Source organism: Callospermophilus lateralis, chromosome 7 (assembly GCF_048772815.1).
Source record: "Callospermophilus lateralis isolate mCalLat2 chromosome 7, mCalLat2.hap1, whole genome shotgun sequence".
NCBI lineage: Eukaryota > Metazoa > Chordata > Mammalia > Rodentia > Sciuridae > Callospermophilus > Callospermophilus lateralis.
In genome coordinates, this window is record NC_135311.1 from 95,514,726 (window position 1) to 95,535,345 (window position 20,620).

Here is a 20,620-nt window from a genome sequence, read left to right on the forward strand (position 1 = left end):
ACTGTGCCCATTCAGGTGTTTCTACTGTAATATTTACAAACAGTATTTAAAATTTTTGGCATCAGGGATTGAATTTAGAGACACTTAGCCCAATTTTGTATTTAATTTAGAGACAGGATCTCACTGAGTTGTTTAGCACCTTGCTTTTTTGCTTAGGTTGAAACATTTTTTTAGTTGTCAATGGACTTATATTTTATTTATTTATATGTAGTGCTGAGAATTGATCCCGGTGCCTTACATACCTAGACAAGTGCTCTACCACTGAGCCCCTATCCCAGCCCTCAAAAGAGTATTTTGGTTATCGTTTCCCTAATAAACATAAGTGCTTTTTAGAGTTGTTAGGGGTTAGTCTAGTCTAGGGCTGTGTATATAGGAAATGATTAGTAAACATTTTATTTTGTGGGTAGGAATAGAAAGAAAAGTCTTTGATATAAGGAGAGTAACTAAGAACAGAGTAGGGACGAAGAGCATGAGAAGAAGATTAACATTAAACAGGGATGAGAGGTGGAGGGAAAGGGAGAGAGAAGGAAAATTGCATGTAAATGGAAGGAGACCCTCAGGGGTATACAAAATTACATACAAGAGGAAGTGAGGGGAAAGGAGGAAAAATATAAGGGGGAGAAATGAATTACAGTAGAGGGGGTAGAGAGAGAAGAGGGGAGGGGAGGGGGGAGGGGGGATAGTAGAGGATAGGAAAGGCAGCAGAATACAACAGACACCAGAATGGCAATATGTAAATCAATGGTTGTGCAACTGATGTGATTCTGCAATCTGTATATGGGGTAAAAATGGGAGCTCATATCCCACTTGAATCAAAGTGTGAAATATGATATATCAAGAACTATGTAATGTTTTGAACAACCTACAATAAAAATTAATTAAAAAAAAAGAAAAGAAAAAGTAAAGAGAAAAAGTTCATTTAAAATAGGAAGCTTAAAATTGAACTAGAATAGTAAATTTCAAATTTCTTATCATTTAAACCTGTTTTTTTTTTTTTTTTTAAACATGGGATTGAACCTATTGATGCTTTACACTGAGCCACATCCACAGCCCTTTATATTTTTTATTTTGAGACAGGGTCTTGCTAGGTTGCTTAGGGGCTCCTTAAATTTGGGGCTGGCCTCAAGCTTGTAATCATCTTGTTTCAGCCTCCATAGTTGCTGGGATTACAGGGTTGCTCCACTGCACTGGGCTTAAAAAAGAATAAGTTAATTATTCATAAGTTAATTATGCATGAATGTTTTAAATTAAAAGCAGGCCATTAAAGCTAACAAACTTGTTTACTGAGAAAAATGTATTTACAACACTTACTATTACTTGAAATTGTTTCATGTTTTCCAGCCCATAATCCAAAACGATACTTCTCATAAACACATTCTACCAGTGTTTTCAAAGTTTAGTCCCTGGGACAGCTATATCAGCATCCCTTGGGAACTCTTTAGAAACACAAAACCCCGCCCTAGAACTTCTGGATCAGAAACTGCAGGCAGGGTTCATCTTCTGAGGCTAAAGTTGGAGTGCACAGTTTTTCTTCCAAACTTGCTGATGTGGATGAAGAAGCACCACTCAAAAGCAAATATTCTTAGATGTTTAGACAAGAAGGATTAAATTTTCACTAAAATAAATTTTTTTTATTATGAAATTTCCCCAATACAGAATTTTAGAAAAAGAAACTTAAAAGAGATGAAGGGAAAAACCATTCCACTTTCTACTTGATTTAGTCTTAAATGTCTTGTTCTCCTTTTGTTATGGGTCCCTACTCTCTTAAAATTTCCCACTATTAAAAAAGCCTAGCTGTTGGGGTGGCACAAGCCTGTAATCCCAGTGGTTTGGGAGACTGAGACAGAAGAATCGCAAGTTCAAAGCCAGCCTCAGCAGTTTATCGAGGCACTAAACATCTGAGGGAGGCCCTATCTCTAAATTAAAAAAAAAAAAAAAAAGGGCTGGGGATGTGGCTCAGTGGTGAAGTGCCCCTGAGTTCAATCCCGGGTTACCCCCCCCCCAAAAAAAAAAAAAAGAAAGAAAGAAAGAAAGAAAACAGAAACAAACCTGTAATACCTCTCTTGTGACACAGAGTCCTTGGCAGGCTTCTACAAATCTTTCTCTAAGGTAACAGGGAGCCCATGATATCTTATAAGTAAGAGCATAGACTCTGAAATCCTGCAAATTTCAACGCCCCCCCTCACCCCCGTCCAACTCAGTAATTAAGTAACTAAGGTAAACGAACTTTCAGCGTCTTCGAGCTTAACTCTTTATTGGTAAATCTAAATCTTATTAGGACTCCCGAAGACGTAAACTCGCAGTTTGGGGGCACTGAAGTGCCAGAGCAGGGTGGATTCGAAGAAGGAGCTGGCCTAAGACCACCCCCCCCAAACTCCCACCTCCGCCTCTGCCCTCGTGAACCTCTCCCTTCATCCCAGGGTTCGGGTCGGAGGCGGGAGAAGATGGACTCTGTCCGAAAGAAGAACTCTGGGCCTCACTTTAAAAGACACTCTCTCGGGTGATTCTGCGGAGTCCTAGAATAAGAGAATCCCTTAGGTGACAACCTGCTCCAACCTCTGCGCGGTCCCTTTAAGAGCCTCTGGCCCTGACTCCGCCCTTTGCCGCCCGCGCCTGACGCGGGCGGAACCGGAAGTGTGGGGGAAGAGCCGGTCCCCAACATGGCGGCCGCCTGGCCATCCGGTCCTGTTTCTCCGGAGGCCGTGGCCGCCCACCTTCTTGGAGTCTTGTGGCTCGTGGCAGCCACCACGGGACCTTGGGGGGCTGTCGCTACCGCTGCCGCCGGGGGCGACGAGACGCTTAAGTGCGAGGACCTCAAAGTGGGGCAATATCCTCTATGGCGAGGTAGATTCCGGGTCGCGGTTCTCAGTACTGGCTAGGCTCTACTGAAGGAACGATGACCCGTAACCTCTAAGGACGAGGGACCCCGGGGGACGAGGGGGGATTTGGGGATCGGAGGGGCAGAGGCCAGCCCGTGTGCTTTCCGTAGGATTTAACTAATGGTTGGTGCTTCTTAACCTCATCCATTTCTTTTTGTAACCGGTGTGCTTGTTAAACATTGATCCTAAGGTATACCAGGCCCTGTTCTAGGGACTTAGAAATATAAATATTGACAGACTCTTCCCTGGAAAAGTTTGCCAACGTCAAGGGAGACAAGTAATTACTAGTGCTCCCTCCAATCAAAGTGTATTATTCTTTTACAATTAATTTTACATATAATACTTCATGTTATCCTGAGATGCTAAACTGCCAGATGAATTCCTGCTCCGCTTTGTATCCTTGGGCAAATTATTTGAACATTACATTTTCTCATGTAAAAATGTGAATGACAAGTGTGCCAATTTAAGGGGCTGTTGTGATATTTAATTAGTACAGGTGTGAACAGTGCCTGGTATAGTAGGCAATGTATGTGTTAGCTATTTATTTACAGGCGAGGAAACAGGCCAAATCAGGGTTAAGGGATGAGTTGTGCTTAAAATAGCTACTTTGGAACAGGAAAACTAATAATGGAAGCTAGAGATATAGGTTGACCATCTCTAAACCAAAAAACCAAAATTACTAAGTGCTCCAAAATCCAAAATTTTTTGAGCACTGACGTGACACTTCAAGCAAGGGATCCTCAACCTGTATAAGAAAGATTCTGTAAGAGGAACTCTTGATATGAAGAAAATTCTAGTGATTTTGTGTGCTTTGAGGAGTGACACTATTACTATTAAAGGTTTTCACAGAATAGCTCTAATTTGTTGAATATCATTATGTTTTGACTTTGAGAATCATGGACCTAATAAGTTGAATTTTATTCTTGGAAGAAATATGGGAATGATTCTAAGAAAATAATTGAGCAGTATCAAAGTTGAACCCTGGAAAGAATGAGCCTGTAGAACTGTGAGGTGATGACAACTGGATACACTTTTATTCCTAGTATGAAGTTTTCCAATAGAGATTCAAAAATCTTAAATGGACCCTAGAGACATTTTGTGAATACCATACTCACCCCTATTCTAGTGTCAGTAATAAAACATTTAGGAGATAAAACTTCCAGTTTCTCTTTTGGACATTTTTGGTTCTTATACTCTTTTCAAAAACTTAAAATCCTGCTAGAGTGACCATATAGAATACACCCATCTTTCTGCAATCTGATGGACTTTAAATAAGGAAACCTGATTTATCACCTATCATTTATATGGCTGCATTAGCCATTCAAACTTTGAGCTTCAGTTTTTGCTTCTATGATGTGGGGCTAATAGCATTTACCTCACAGGTTTGTGTTAAATGAAATTCATTGTATGGTAATTCTAGGGCTCTGCAAATTAGTTCAGTGCAAATCTTTGGAAACTGATTTGTTAACCTGAAGCCTACTTAATAATAACTTAGTAAAATGTTTATTTTAATTTTTGCTTTGTGTTTATATCCTGACTGATGTTCTTTAATGATGAAATTCTCTGCTAGAGCTTTTTTTTTTTTTTTTAATTGTGGATGAATTTTTATTTATTTATTTATTTATATGTGGTGCTGAGAATCGAAACCAGTGCCTCACACATGCTAGGCAGGTACTCTGCCACTGAGCCACAACCCCAGCCCTCTCTAGAGCTTTAAATGCATACATTTAATTTATATACTTTGCTTATAATAAGTTAACATTCAGGTATTATTTAGGTATTATACTAGAAGAATGTTTATATCTGTGCTTGTTGACTTGGATAAACCAGCAGCTTCTTTTTTACATGTGGTGTTATGTTAGATAGTTCTTATTTCCTTAACTTTTTTTTTTTTTAACATATATTTGTAAAGATCCCAAAATAAATGATGCTACGCAAGAACCAGTTAACTGTACAAACTACACAGCTCATGGTAAGACTTCAAGAATTATGTCTTTAAAAATAATTTTTAAAACACTATTTCATAGACCGTATGTGACCACTAAATTTAATTAATAAATATATTTTTTTCTTAAGCTATACATTTTATTCAGTTTTCAGAAGAATTTAAATTTGAAGAACTGGCTAGGTGTTGTCAAGATTTAATTAATTGATTAATTATTTATTTTGATGCTGGAGATTGAACCTAGGACCTCACATATGCTAAGCATGTGTTCTACCACTAAGCTATACTCCCAGCCCCAATATTTAAATTAAAAAAGAATCTTATTTCCTTAATTATATAAATTGTAAGTTTTGTATTTTCATTATATATTTAAAATTTTTGCATCAGTTTATATAGCTCCCTCATTTTCTTCTTAAGTTTATTTTTAATTGATATATAAAAACATAAAAATTGTATATATTTATGGGGTATCATGTTATGTTTTAATATATGTATACATTGTGTAGTGTTTAAATCAGGGTAAACGTGTATTTCCTTAAGCAATTATAGCCTTTTATTTCTTAAGAGATGTGTGCAAAGATACTTCTTTGGTTAAAGTTTTTAATTACTCAAGAAAAGTGAAATGAGACTGTTGGTTTAGTAAAATATAGTGACAAACTATGTCACCTACATTATATATATTTCTACATGTACTTAGATATCTCCTAACAGTATGCATTAATATTTTCTCAGAGGGGTGTTTTGATAATGGGTCAAAAAAAATTATTAGACTTTCAGTCTAATGATTTTGGGTAGCTTCTATTCTAAATTATGTACAATGCCTGATAAAATATAATAGTTTACTCCCTGTTAAGTCTTTCCTTCTAAAGATTTTTATGTCTTTATATTTTGTCACATTATTAGCCCAATTCTAGTTAGAAGAGATACTTGAAAGTAAGTGGTAGCTGTGGAGCATGCCTGTAATCTCAGCAACTTGGGAGGCTGAGGCAGGAGAATTACAAGTTTGAGACCAGCTTCAGCAACTTAGCGAGGCACTAAGCAACTTAGTGAGAACCTGTCTCAAAAAATAAAAAGTTCCAGGACGTAGATTAAGTACCCTGGGTTCAATCCAGTACCAAAAAAAATTTAAGGTAAGTTGTGTTAAACCTTTATTATTGACTTTTTGCTACTATGCTGAAATAGTGAAATTTTATTATATAAACAGTCATAGGATAATAGATGTATGTATACATATAAATATATGATTTTCATAGTAGATATTGCTTATTATGTATACATTAATTTAAAAGAATATTGTAATTTATCCCTCTTTGGTTAACCTGTAAGTATGCTGTGATTTGCCTGTTTACAGTTAGAAGTCTTTAATGTTATTGGCTTTAGAATGCAGTATAGAGTTAACATGCATAAAGAAGAGAAAGCTCTCAAATATAGTTATTTATAAACATTCATATGAAAGATGTTGGAAATCTATGCATACTATTGTGACAAATATGTAACTGGCAGACACTCTCAGAAAAGTTTCTTCTAGCATTTGGGATTTTTTGTATAGAGATTTTTAAGGAAAAAATACAACTATAAAGAATAGTTTCTGCCCGAAAAGAGCTCTGCTCTCCAGTTAGGCGTCTATTTTGGATTAAATAAGTTTGAATTCTCTTAAGGATTATTGATAAGTAAAGTTATAACCATATGCAAATCAAGTTGCTAGAAAAATTTAAAGGTATTATGGAATTAGTCATGGTTGCAGGAAGTGCTTATAGGATGTAAGGGGAGAGGTGCAGGAAAATAAAAGAAATGCTTTTCAAATAAAATTTGAAGAGAATAAAACGTAAAAATCTGTTTGCCCAACTAAATCTGGAAACATATAAAATGTTCTAGATTTAAAAATAAATGATTTTAAAGATTAATAAAGGACTTTAGCCGTGTGCAGTGGAAGGTGCACACATGTAATCCCAGTGACTCAGGAGGCTGAGGCAGGAGGATTGCAAATTAGAGGCCAACCTCAGCAACTCAGTCAGACCCTGTCTCAAAATAAAAAGGGCTGGTGGTGGGGTTCAGTGGTAAACTACCCCTAGGTCAATCCCCAGTAATCTCCCCACCCCATTAATAAAGAACTTTAAATCATTACCATGATTTTAAAAAGAAAACAAAAGTTTTGAGACAAATGTGAATCATGAGGCTTCTTCATATTAATGTGTAATTTATGCCTGGTACAAAGGTGTTGAACCAAGAGCTGGGGTAGGTTCTTCCAACCCAGTCTGATGCTTGAGTCTGTGCCAATCCACAAGAGGTTTTTTTTTTCTTCTTTTCTTTTCCCTAAATGTCCTTTTTCAAGCATAAAAGCTAGTGGGGTAGCCATGGTAAATCTGATCTAAATCCTGATCAGAGAGGATGTCAAATCACCCTGGAAGCCTGTTTCCCTGTGGTAGAATGTGAGAGTCCCTTTCCTGCATCATGGCTTGGATAAAGGCATGTTTCTGGTCCTCAGACTTTAGGCTAAGCAGTGCTGCCTTTGCATCCTCTGACTTCTGCTCTGAGATGCCGTAGTGCCCACAGCTATTATAGGAACAGAAGTGGTGCTGGGCACTGATGGGTCACAGCATTTACATTGTGATTTTCCATTGGTCTTCTGGAGTTTAATAACTCAGTGTTGTAATTTAGTTGCAATGCAGGGTTTATTTTGCAGCTGGATTTTATTGGCATTTTAACATGTGAGTGAATTTTCAACATATTGTGCACCCCAGTCCAACAGTATCTTTAAAAAAGTCAGACTGGATATGATTTCTTTCTTTCCTTTTTTTGGGGGGGTACTGAGGATTGAACCCAGAAACCCTTAAATACCAGCCATATTCCCAGCCCTTTTTATGTTTTATTTTGAAACGGGGTCTCACTAAGTTGCTAGGGCCTTGCTGAATTGCTGAGGCTGGCTTTGAACTTGTGATCCTCCTGTCTCAGTCTTCCAAGCCACTGGAATTACAGATTTGCACCACTACACCCAGCTACTGGATGTGATTTCTATAACAAGTTATACTGTATAATGACCAGCTATAATGAAATTTGCCAATCTAAAATTCATGTCAAAACAAAAGCTAGAGATAAAGGTGACAAGAGCCAAAACATCTCCATATTTCCAGCATTGAAACACAGTTCTCCTTGAGGAATGCTTAAGTTGGAAAAGCCACTGTTTTGCTATTATCATAGTAAAGAACAGTTGGGATTAGAATCATCAATAGATGGTGAATGTAGGGGAAATTTTTTTTTTTTTTTTGAATCTGGACATTGAACTCAGGGGGACTCAATGATTGAGTGAACATCCCATTTTTAAAAAAATATTTCTGTTTTAGTTTCAGGTGGGTACAATATCTTTATTTTATTTTTATACCGTGCTGAGGATCAAACCCAGTGCCCCTCGTGCTAGGCGAGCATCTACCACTAGAGCCACAACCCCAGCCCTCCCCAGCCCTATTTTGTATTTTATTAAGAGACAGAGTCTCACTGAGTTGCTTAGAACTTCCCCATTGCTGAGGCTGGCTTTGAACTCATGCTCCTTCTTTCTCAGCCTCCCAAGCCTCTGGGATTACAGGTATGCGCCACTATGCCCAGTCTGTAGGGAAAATTTTTGATGAAGAATAGGCTGTTTGCAAGTTTTTCCCCCAGTACTAGGGATTGAATCCAGGTTCTCGTGCATGCTAGGTAAAAGCTCTACCAATGAGCTACATCCCCAGTCCTTTTTAGTTTTAGATGGGGTATCACTAAGTCCAGGCTGCCTTCCAACTTGTAGTCCTCCTACCTCAACCTCCCAAGTAACTAGGATTATAGCAGCTGCATGATCTTAATGAGTCTGCCCACAAAAACATTAACTGTACATTAGAAAAATCTGAATGCTCAACAGTTAATATGCCCAGTGTGTAGAGTTTTCATCCCTTGAAATAAGTAGCTCATACTTCTGACAAAAACTGCTGTAGAATCATTGTAGCAATATGGTTTTCTCTTCATTCTTATACTTCTTACCACCTTTTCTGAGGTTCTAAGACTGGATTGTTAGCTATTTTTCTTTCTTTTTTTTTTTTCTCATATCAATGTAAAGTAGCCAATAGGAATGATTAAATAACTTTAAAAACTAAAATTTTCAAAATATGGCAACTTGAACAATTGATAGTATCAAGTTGTGCCTGGCAGACACTGTGTTAATTCTCATGTCATGTAGGTTATGTATATAGATTAAATTGCTAAATGCTGAAATAGTACAATACATAGAATAAAGAGTTTTAATTTATGGCAGCCAATGCCTATAATAGTTAAAATAAACTGAATATTCAAACCCAGATTATGTTAAAATGAATTACCAACAAAACTTTAAGAAATATTCTTTATCCTAGAGATGAAGTAAAACACAAATAATACTGTGCAATTCTTCCTTTGTCATCTTTGTCAGAGGCAAGAGTTTGGACTAGATGGACCTTGGATAACACAGTGGCAATTTTCATATCTGTGTCGAGACCACTCTATCATTTTATTTATTTTATATATACATATATATTTTTTTCTTTCTTTCTTTTTTTTTTTTTTTGGTAGCTTTTCCTATCTAAATTAAACTCTCCTGTCAGACGTTACATTAGAAGGTAGTTTGTTGAATTTTCTTGTGTGCTTTGCCAATATTAGGGGGAAATATTATATACCTTTACTACATAAAAAGAAGTAATGTTTTTTTGATTTTTTTTTTTTCTGCCTTTAGTTTCATGTTTTCCAGCACCCAATATAACTTGTAAGGATTTCAGTGGCAATGAAACACATTTTACTGGAAATGAAGTTGGTTTTCACAAGCCTATATCTTGCCGAAATGTGTAAGTACCATTACTGATACCTAAAATTTTATTTTAGTTGCCTATGTAATATATTGATATCATAGAATGAAGAGTTAATTTATGGGGAAATCCTGCAGATATAATGTTTATGTTTTTGCTTGTCTCAGAGTCTCTGTTTTTTTAAGTATACATATGTTTTTATAAATGTAATTCACCAATGAAGAAAGAGCTAAATTCACTGTGTGGAATAAGACAGTAAATGGTATCATGCCTTGTTGAGTAGGGGCAATAAGTTTATCAAATGAACTATGAAATGAATTATAAAAAATACTGTTTTCAAAATTTGGGAGATTTCTAGAATACAGATAGGTATTGTATGCCTATTATATCAGAAAAACACAAATGGTTATTACTCATTTTCACATTAAGGGCAGTTTGAACTTGACTAATTTTTTGAATTGGATATGGATATTGAATAATAATGAAACAGAATTCAAAGTTTTCATTTTGGAATAATAAGACAAATGGATTTAATGTTCTCTGCTTAAAGGACTTTTATGCTTGAGTTTTATATTGATTACAGTAAAGCTTACATCCTATTTTTTTATTCTTGCTTTGTACTAAAATCAGAATTTATTTTTACCTTATAACTGTATATGGTTGCATTTTATTTGATGGCACCTATTTATAATTGTATCAAGAAGTAATCACTGTCTTGCTCTTTCTACAACTTCTTACAGAATCCTTTGAGCTTAGAATCCTTTTTTCTTTTCTCTTTTGACCCTAGTTCATTGAGTTAGTGAGGTTTTGATTCTGTCCTGCTGTGTAATCCTAAGCCAATCACTTAATCTTCTTGGGTTTCAGAATTTCTCATTAGCAAAGTTAAAATCATTTAAAGGAATTACTTTCAATGTACTTTAGTATGGTGTAGTCAGTGTTTAAACTACAGATAAATATTTCTGCCTAAAACACTATAAATATCAGTTTATTAAGTGTTAGTCCAAGATATCTAGGTTAAAATACAACTAAGAAAATCATCTGGTGAGTATAGCTACCTACTCAATTTGAACCTTACAAATTCATTACATGTAATAGTAACACTATAAGATGTGTTATGTAGTTTTGAAATGAGTGCTGATTTTTCTTTCAGTGTCTTCAGAGTAGAGTAGGCTCAATGCAGCTGAGCTGCACTAATAATGTTCACAAGACATTGATGTCTGTTATAATAAGGCATATCACCATCAAGAAAACTAGATACTCCAAGTCTACGATCAATTTATTCCCCTCCCATAGTAAAATCTACAAATCTAAAATAGAATTTGCTTGATGAGTATTGAATCTGAACCATGGAAGTTAGTGGTAAGAGTTATAAAACTAAGATGGCCTGATGTATCATTTTTCTTTTTCAGGATATTTAATACATGCATAGCCAAAGGGCAGCTGCTATTCAGCTATGAATAGACTTACTGACAAATTCCTATTTACTGGGAGTCCCTCTTCTGGTTTACATATTTTTCGCTCATGTTAGCATATTATTTTTCAAATTATATATTACATGAATACTTGATTAAAATTCCATCTTAATATTGCAGATACAACCATATTATAGTATTCCCCAGAAAATGAAGTCTGGTAACCATGTCTGATTGATTAGCAAGCAATTCACCTGTTTATAGTGGCTACTTATATTAGTTGAAACAGGCTAACTGCTGTAATAAATGTCTTTAACATTTCAGTAGTTTAGTACAATAAAAGTTATTTCTCATTCATACCATGATCCAATTTAGGTTGACTTAGAAGTCTGAGGAAGAGGGTATGAGCAGGTCGACGGTTTTCATTTTGCATGAAGCCATGCAGGGGCCCAGCTCTTTTCATCTCTTTCCCCTCTTATTCCTCATATTTAGTCTGTTACTTCTGCTTTCTTAATATTTACCTTTGTGTGTGTGTGTGTGTGTGTGTGTGTTTGTGTGTGGGGGGGGGCGGGAGGGGGGTTTCTTTTCCTTTTCCTTTTTCTTTTTTATCATACTGGGGACATACCAGGGACTTGTGCTTGCTAGGCAAGCATTCTCCCACTGAACTGCATCTCTGGCCCAGTATTTAACAATTTGTTTACTTCTTTGTGCTGCTGCTACTACCTGAGTTTTTGGAAAGCATCCTAACTTATTTTTCTACTTCTAGTGTGGTACCTCATTACAATATGGATGGGGCACCACTGCCCTGTGCATAAAATTGGATATTATTGTAGTATTAAACACATGAGCAGGAGGATCTTTGGGCCATTTACCATCTCCTCCCAACTTTCCAAGAAAACGTTGTAATTGTGAGTGCAGTGCAAAAAGAAAAAAACAAAACCCCACAGGATTATTTACAAGGTTCTGACTTGATCAGATTTGACTTTGGTTCTGGATACCTCTCTCTTTATTCCCCTTTGCAGTAAAATTCCTTAGAAGAGTCGTCTTAATACTTCAGTTTTTCTCTTTCCACTTTTTCTCAGTCTCCTTCTATTCAGTCTTTTGGCTTCATCATATCACCAAAATTGCTCTTGTGAGATCACTGATAATTTCCTTTTAGTTAAGTTTAAGTAGTAAATTCTCAGTTATTATCTCACATGGTATACTAGCCACATTTTTTACTTGACTTCCAGGATACCATTCTCATTCAGTTCTATTTTTTCTTCACCTCCTTAGTCTCTTTTCTGGTTCCTTCTTCTTGGAGTCCCTCAGATCTCTTTTGTCTATCTATATTCAGCAATCTTATGGCTCTAAATGCTTCTTATATGTTTGTAACTTTTTAATTTTTATCTCTAGCCTAGACGTCATTCCATAACTCCAAATTTGTAAATCCAGTTGTCTTTTGGGCAACTCCACTTGAATGTCTGATACATACCTCAAACTCACATCTGAAACTGAGATTCTAATTTTCTTTCCAATATTTATCTATCCTCAGCCTTCTCAACTCATTAATGCTAGCTTTATCTGAGTTGTTTAGGATAAAATCGTCAGTGCTATTCTTAATTATTTCTTTTTTCATACCCTAATTTAATACATCAGGAAATCTAATTGGTGGTATTTCAGAATACATTCAGAATCTGATTACTTTTCACTGCTGCTTTTGCTATTACTTTGGATCCAACCATTATTAATTCTCACTTGAATTATTAAAATATCTTTCAAACTCTTTTGAATTTGCCATGTTACTTAATTTGGTCTATATAATGTTAGCAGGTGTGAAACAAACAAAAGTTTATGTGCTTGTGGACATTAGCTTTCCTTTTGTTCTTTGATATGTCATGAGAAGAACTTGCCTGAAGTAGCTGCTACAGGATCAGGTTGGGTCCTTGTTAAGTGAAACTGATTTCAACTGAATCTACTCTTTGGATCCAAGCTCAACCAAACTGCAGCCTGAAGCAGAATATCTCAGTTTAGCTACCCTATGTCTCTTGAACCTCAGCTAATCTTTAATCTATGAGAATAAAAGCTTGTTATAAGCCACTGAGCTTTGGAGTGGTTTGATATATGACATTACCATGGTATTAGTTGATGAATATTCTCATCCAGTCTGTTTTCAACATAGCAGCCAGAGTGATTATTTTAATAAAAATTTAAATCAGATCATGTTACACCTTTACTTAAAATCCTATAGTAGCTTCCTATTTCCACCAGAGTAAAACTCAAAAGAGTATTTGTAAGTGGTGTACAGGGCATGATGGGTTTCCTTTACTCCCCATTACCGCTCTGACCTCATCTTGTAATACTCTGTGCTTTTCTCATTCTGCTCCTATTATACTGGCCTCAAACCCACAAGGTGTGCTGTCTTTGTACCAGCTGTTTCTTTTGCTTCAGTCACTCTTCTCTCAGAGGCCTAGCATGGCTTAATTCATTTACTTCCCTCAGGTCTTGCAAAGACATTACCTTCTCAGTGAGGCTTACCTTATGACCCTATTTACGCATTTAAGTGGCCTCTGGCATTCTGGATTCCCTAACCATGCTGTTCTACTACTATTATTACTACTTTTTTTTCCATAATATTTATGACTTTCTAATGAACTATATGATTTCTTTTAAAATATATTTGCTTTTTGCTTTTTTGCAACTAAAATGGAAGCTCCTCAGAAACAGGGATCTTTGTTGCTTTTATTCATTAATGTATCTTAGTAGCTTAAAGTAGTGCTTAGCATACCGAAGGCACCTCAAAAAGCATTAATGGAATGAATGAATGAGCCATTTAAAAAAATTAGTAATTTATAGCTTGGTTTTTAAAAATTTTCACATGTTGGAAACATGAATATGACACTCAAGTTTTAATTCTGTACAGAAATGGCTATTCATACAAAGTGGCAGTTGCATTATCTCTTTTTCTTGGATGGTTGGGAGCAGATCGATTTTACCTTGGATACCCTGCCTTGGGTAAGTATGTTTCATTAAAAGAAAAAAAAAATTCTCATGATTTTGTATTCTAGTCAAGAGTATTTTTTTTTTTTAAATTGGTATGTATATTCTTAGATTAAATCTCTGCATACTGTTAATATTACAAGTTCCATGTAATTGGAGTTGAATAGTTAACATTCTCCTGTGAGTGTAGAGCTATCTCTACAATTCAGTTTAAGTAAGAAATGCTGACTTTTCCTGTGTATTTACCGTAGGAAAACACGTACTCAAGTTAGTGTAGGGATTTACTTACGACAGTAATACTTGGAACTCTGAGTGCCAGTGCTGGGCACACATTTTTTTGCTCGAAATTTTTTCACTGTTACCCTGGGAATAGAAACTACTTTTTTCAGAATAAGTTGATTTTGGAATTTTGATGATCAGCATGAGCTGGAGGGAACCTGATTTTTTTTAATTCTTGGGAATGAACTAGGGAATGAACCTGGGTCTTGCACATGCTAAGCAAGTACCTACCATGAGTTGTGTCCCAGCCCCTTTATAAAAATTTTGAGATGGTGGCTGGGCTTGTAGCTCAGTGGTAGAGCACTTGCCTAGCACATATGAGGAGGTTCTGGGTTCTATCCTCATCATCACTTAAAAAATAAATAAATAAAAATAAAACAAGGATATTGTGTCTATTTCCACCCTAAAAAAAAGTTAAAAAAAAATTTGAGATGGGTTTTGCTAAGTTGCCTAGACTGGCAACTTGTAGTCCTTCTGCCTCAGCCTTCCCAGTAGCTTATCATGTGTGCTACTGTGCCTAGAGGGAGGCTGACTTATTACCTGTTAGCATCCTTCTCCATACCTTCCTCCTGCCTGCGGTATTCACATTTTCCATAATTACTAATGCTTATGAAACAGTTTGTATCTGGACATGGTAGTATAAATCACACCTGTAAATCCCAGTGATTGAAGAAGCTAAGGCAGAAGGATTGCAAGTTTGAGGCCAGTGTTGGCAAGTAAATGAGGCCCTGTCTCAAAATAAAAAAATAGAAAAAGGCTAATGATGCAGCTTCGTGGTAGAACAAGTAGAACACCCCTGGGTTCAGTCTCTACTACCACCCCCTCCAAAAATAAAATTGTTTACCTTTGACCACAGCTTTTAGTAAACAATTCTTTCATGTTTTACCCTTATTTAAACCTTATAGCTCTGAGTTTATCCTTCTCTTTAAATCCTCTTTAACGGGTAGGGAAACTCACCAGAGAGTTAAGGGATTACTGAATTTGAGACCTTACTTTAGTTGGTGACTTTTATTATCATCTTTATAGGTAGGGAAATTGTCATGAGATTAAGAGATTTACCAAGGACATTTAACTAGTGACCTTAATTTGAAACCAAATTTTCTTGTTCCAATGATCATGCTTTATTTACTGTAGTATGCTACTTCTGTATTAGCCCATCACTGAGCAAATAAAGTTTTTTTTTTTTTTTGGTAGGTTTCTTTTTTTTTTTTCCCCCCCTGCAATACTTGAGATTGAACCCAGGGGCCGCTCTACTACTGAGCTACATCCCCAGCTCCCCAACCCACTTTTTTTTTTTTTTTTTTTTTTTTTTTTTTAAGTTTTGAGGCAGTCTTATTAGTTACTGGGGCTGGCCTCCAACTTGTGATCCTCTTGTTAGTATCTTGAGTTCCTAGGATAATAGGTGGGTGCCACCATATTTGGCTTGGCTTTAAACTTTCTATTCTTGTGCCTCAATCTCCCAGATAGCTGGGATTGCAGGTGTTAACCTTGTGGGCACAAAAATTTTTGAATGCTCTGCTTTCCAGCTCGCAAAACTCACCTTATTCCTTCCATGTTGCTGCCCAACAACAGAGGTATGTTTCATATAGCTATATCTAAAACTTAGTGTTTTATGTTCATAAAGAAAAGTCAGAACTTAAAGTACTGTGTACAATAATTTATTGTTACCCATTTCTTCAACATTTAAGAAAGTAATTATGTACATATTATATAAATAATGATAAAGATCCCAGAATATATTGGTTAAAGAAAATAAATGTGAAATAAAATTAATATGTTGGTAGGTCAGTTTATGATGTTAGATTGTGATACAGCCATAGCAAGATGCTGTGAGAGCACAGAAAAGGGATTGGTTCAGGAGGCCATGGGCATAAATAAAAATCTGTTAGAGGAGATGACATTTGATCTAGGTTTTAAGGATGAAGAGATTAAAGAGATTTAGGCATTGTAGAGAATGGCATTTGCAAAGTCACAGGGTATTGAAGTATATGAATGTGCCTTGAGAAAAAGGGGGATAATTTAGCCTGGGATGTAGGAAAAATGCTCACAGAATATGAAATTGACTGCAGAGGTAGCCTGTAGTCAGATCGTACGTAAAAAGGCTTTGAGTGTCTTCCTTTGGAACTTGGACTTTACCTTTTAGACATCAAAAGTAATAAAGGTTTTTACATAAAAGTGGCATAGTCATAGTTACCTTTCAAAAAGATTAATATTGGAGGAATTGTGGGGTATGGCTTGATTGGGGAAAGGCTTATATAACAGAACAAGCTAAAAAAAGGTTGATGGAATAGTCTTGGCTTGAATGATAGTATAATTATACTTTGTCCATTCCTTAGAGCAGCAATACCTTTTAGTAACACAGCTGAAACCATATAGTATACAGGAAAGCCTCTGATTTGCCAAATAAAATCATTTAGTCTAACTATTTTTAGATGAGAGGGATGGAGAAACTAAGTTCATAAAGAGAAAGTGATATGATCTGGTAGTTGCAGCGTGTCCAAGTATTTTCTGTTTTGTTTTGAGATGGGGTCTTACTTTGTTAGCCAAGTTGGGCTTGAATCCATGATCCTGTGGCCTTAGGCCTCACTAGTAGCTGAGATTATAGCTGTGCACTACTGCTCCTGACTTCTGATAGTTCTTGCATTTTCCTGTGTCCTCTTTAAGAAGACTAGACCATATATAGTTTTTGGAAGGATTTCTAACTTTTAAAATGTTCATGAAAGTGTGTGAGGGAAAAAGAAACAATATTCTTTAGAACAGTTTATTCTGTGATGAAGGTTATACTTTTCTATTTCTTTTTCCTTTCATGTGCTGGGAATCAAACCCAGGGCCTTGTGTGTGCTAACCAAGTACTCTTACCATGGAGCTATACCCCCATCCTTCGCTGAAATGATAATACGAAATAATAAATATATTTAAAATATTTGGCTTAACGAGTGACTTGTTTTAGCTTTTTGTTATGTCAGATGGGCTGTTGGACATACAGTGTAAGTTAATGTTTTAGACAGTGCAGTGCATATATTTTTTTTTCTTGCAAAATAAAACTCTGTATACATATAGTGGCTCTGGTTAGTGGTTACTAGTTTTTTTTAGTAGGAGCTGTTTTTCTGTGGCAATTGTCACTTCTAGTCTATTATCAATATAAGCCAAAGAGAACCTTTGATTTTGAGGCTGATGTTTCATAAATTTGCAAATTTATTTATTTATTTTTGGTACTGAGGATTGAACCCAGAGGCGCTTTACCACTGAGCTAAGTCCCCAGTCCTTTTTTTTTTTGAGGCAGAATCTCTCTAAGTTGCTGAGGCTGACCTTATGCAATCCTCTTGCCTCACCTTTCCCAGTCACTGGGATTACAGACGTGTGTAACCACACCTAGCACAGATTTACTTTTTTACATTAACTTTAAACTTCAGTGTGAATGTTTTTTAAAATTCTGAATAACATAACTATATCAATAACATTTGGATGTTGTTTAATTCACCAAATATTTTGAGTGCTAACTTGAGAAAGGAAACAATCTCTCATCTGCTTCATAGCTTGTTGCTATTGTCCTATTTTCCATTGGCTTTGTGGTTTTTGTTTTTTTTTTTTTTAATCTTTCCATTCTTTGTAGGATCTTGGAATGAGAAGAGTAAGTGAGTATGTCAAATTTATTATCTTTAACTGAAAATCTTCTTATCTCTTTAAGCATTCAAATTCACACACACACACACACACACACACACAGACACGTGTGTATCCCTATCTTACTTGCATTTAAGCTTCTTTTTTTCTTTGCAGTACTAGCTGTACTGGGGATTGAACCCAGGAATGCTCTATTACTGAACTACATCCCTCATCTGGTATAGAAGGCATACCTGTAGTCCTAGTACTCAGTAGGCTGAGGAGGGAGAATCACTTTAGCCTAAGAGTTTGAGACCACCTTTAGTGGACAGAATCCCCTAAGTCTTCCTCCCAAGTAGCTGGGATTACAGGCACGTGTTACTGAATTAACCTGGATTTAAGAGGTATCTTAATACTAAGGGTCTTGGTATGTTGTATCAGCTGATCAAATCTAATATGTAAAAATTAGTGTTAATATAAAAATTTAAATGTTTTAAATTTTATTTTATTTTTAATGCTTAAATTGAGCTCATGCAAGGCAAGCATTCTACCACTCAGCTATACCCCAGCCCTTTTTATCCTTTTATGTTGAGTCAGGGTTTTGCTGAGGTGATGGGCTGGCCTCCAACTTTCAATCCTCCTGCCTCAGCTTCTCAACTAATTCAGATTGCAGACCTGTACCTCTACACCTGGCTGAAATTTTAATTTTTATTACAAATCCAAGGTGAAGGAATTTTAGTGTTTTCTTTTTGTGTGTGGTACTGGGGATTGAAACCAGAACCTCATACATGCTAAACAAGCACTCTACCACTAAGCTACACTAATTTGAGTTAAAATGATTGTTGTCATGAAAAACATTCTCCCCCTCTCCCCTCCTATTTGAGTTGTGGTCTCTCTGTGTTCCCCAGTCTGATCTCAAACTCTTAGGCTTAAGTGATTCTCCCTCCTCAGCCTATTGAGTGCTAGGACTCCAGGTATGCCTTCTAGACCAGGGTAGAAAACATTCTTAACTGGGTAATACAGTGTTGGCTATTTTGTTTTTGCAGTCCTGGGGATCAAACCTAGGACCTTGCACATGTTATGCACATACTCTACCCTGAACTATACCCCAAGCCCTTCAAATTGTCTTGTTTAGTCTTTCTTCATGGTTATAAAAAGCATTGACTTTATTTATATAAAGCTTTTAAAAATACTTCCTTAATACTGTTTATGGTCATTGAAATTTTTTTTTAGATTTTTTTTGAGGTATGACTTTTAAAAAGCATTTATGTTTTAGTTGGACACAACTTTATTTATTTATTTTTATGTGGTGCTGAGGATTGAACCCAGGGCCTCGTCCATACTAGGCAAGTGAGCGCTCTACTGCTGAGCCACAATCCCAGCCCTTGAGGTATGATTAACAGTTAAAAATTGTGTATATTTAAGGTGACAATAAGGATTTGTTTTCTTTTTTAAAAAAACTTTTTGTGCTATGGGGAATTGAAACCAGGGGTTCTTTACCACTGAGCTGTATCCCTTGACCTTTTTATTATTTATTTGGAACAGGGACTTGCTAAGCTGCTTAATCTGGCCTTGAAATTGTAATTATCCTGCCTCAACCTCTTGAATTGATGGGGTTACAGGCATGTGCCACTGCACTGGCAAGGATTTGTTTTAGCAGTGCTAGGGATCAAACTCAGGGCCTTGTACATGCTAGACAAGTGATGTTCAACTGAGCTATACTCCCAGCCCTAACAATATATTTGTATAAATATGCCTTATGTAGTTCTTTTTTGTGGTGCTGGGGATTGAACCCAGGGCTTCAAGTGTGCTAGGCAAGTTCTCTACCACTGAGCTACAACTCCAGCTTCCCCCTACCCCACCCCGCTCTTTTTTCAGTTTCTGTACTGAGTATACAAAATCTTTCCCCTTACATGATGTATATAGATAAAGAAATGTCATATGGTAATGCATAAATATATATACTTTCTTTGTATCAAAAAATTTAATCTTCCATAGCAAATTTTAGGTATATATTATATTATTATTAACTGTATTTAGCATATAGTATTATAGATACTTAGAAGTTCATCCATCTTTGTGGGGGTCACCTGAGTTGGAGCTGAGCACACCTCCTCAGCCTTAAGTAATGGGGGTATTGAACTGGCATTGCATGCAGTGCAAAGCAAGTAGATCTTACCTTCACTTGGCAAGGAAGTGCAGCTCTAGGATTGGGCTTCACCCATGGGACTGGGCTACACCCCCTTTTGTTGTAACACAATCCCTTGACTTATTTGGTGGCATATTCTATCAATGTCTTTCCTCTAATAAATACAGGGGTTTGGGGTACTTTATTTCTCTCTTGCCTCCCTTGTTCCTCTTGCCCTCCAACGTGGAACTGAGGTCTCAGAGCTGTCCCTGATTCCCACAAAAGATATTTCTGTGTTTGTGTAGTCTTTTTGTTGCCAGCCCAATTCATGCTGAGTGACCCTGACTCTATCACCTGCGGGATGAGGGTGATACATCTTGTAGTTGAAAGTTGATTCTTCCTGGCCAGCATCTCTCTATTCCCACTCCACAACCCTTGTCAACCATCATTCTGCCCTGTTTCTCTAAGTTCATCTATTTTAGATACTACATTAAGTATTCTCATCAAATATTTGTTTTTATGTGGCTATCTTGTGTCACTTAGCATAAAGTCCTCCAAGTTCATCTTCATAATTACAGATGGAAAGATTTCCT

The 20,620-nt window shown here is 36.3% G+C and overlaps 1 protein-coding gene across 9 annotated transcripts in view; it reads left to right on the plus strand.

Annotated features, from left to right (window-relative positions):
* Positions 1–2,643: 2,643 nt before the first annotated feature.
* Tm2d1 (TM2 domain containing 1) overlaps positions 2,644–20,620 on the plus strand; it is a 33,847-nt gene continuing 15,870 nt past the window's right edge. For 2 of the 9 annotated variants that reach the window (XM_076860275.2, XM_076860278.2), the window contains exons 1-5: positions 2,644–2,844; positions 4,792–4,851; positions 9,557–9,665; positions 13,941–14,032; positions 17,910–17,927. In XM_076860275.2, coding sequence (XP_076716390.1) covers positions 2,661–2,844; positions 4,792–4,851; positions 9,557–9,665; positions 13,941–14,032; positions 17,910–17,927 — 463 coding nt within the window. In that variant the 5' untranslated portion in view covers positions 2,644–2,660. Of the gene's footprint in view, positions 2,845–4,777; positions 4,852–9,556; positions 9,666–13,940; positions 14,033–15,822; positions 15,871–17,124; positions 17,157–17,909; positions 17,928–20,620 lie in introns of those variants that run through there. The other 7 variants (XM_076860276.2, XM_076860279.2, XM_076860272.2 and 4 more) reach the window with 6 other exon arrangements.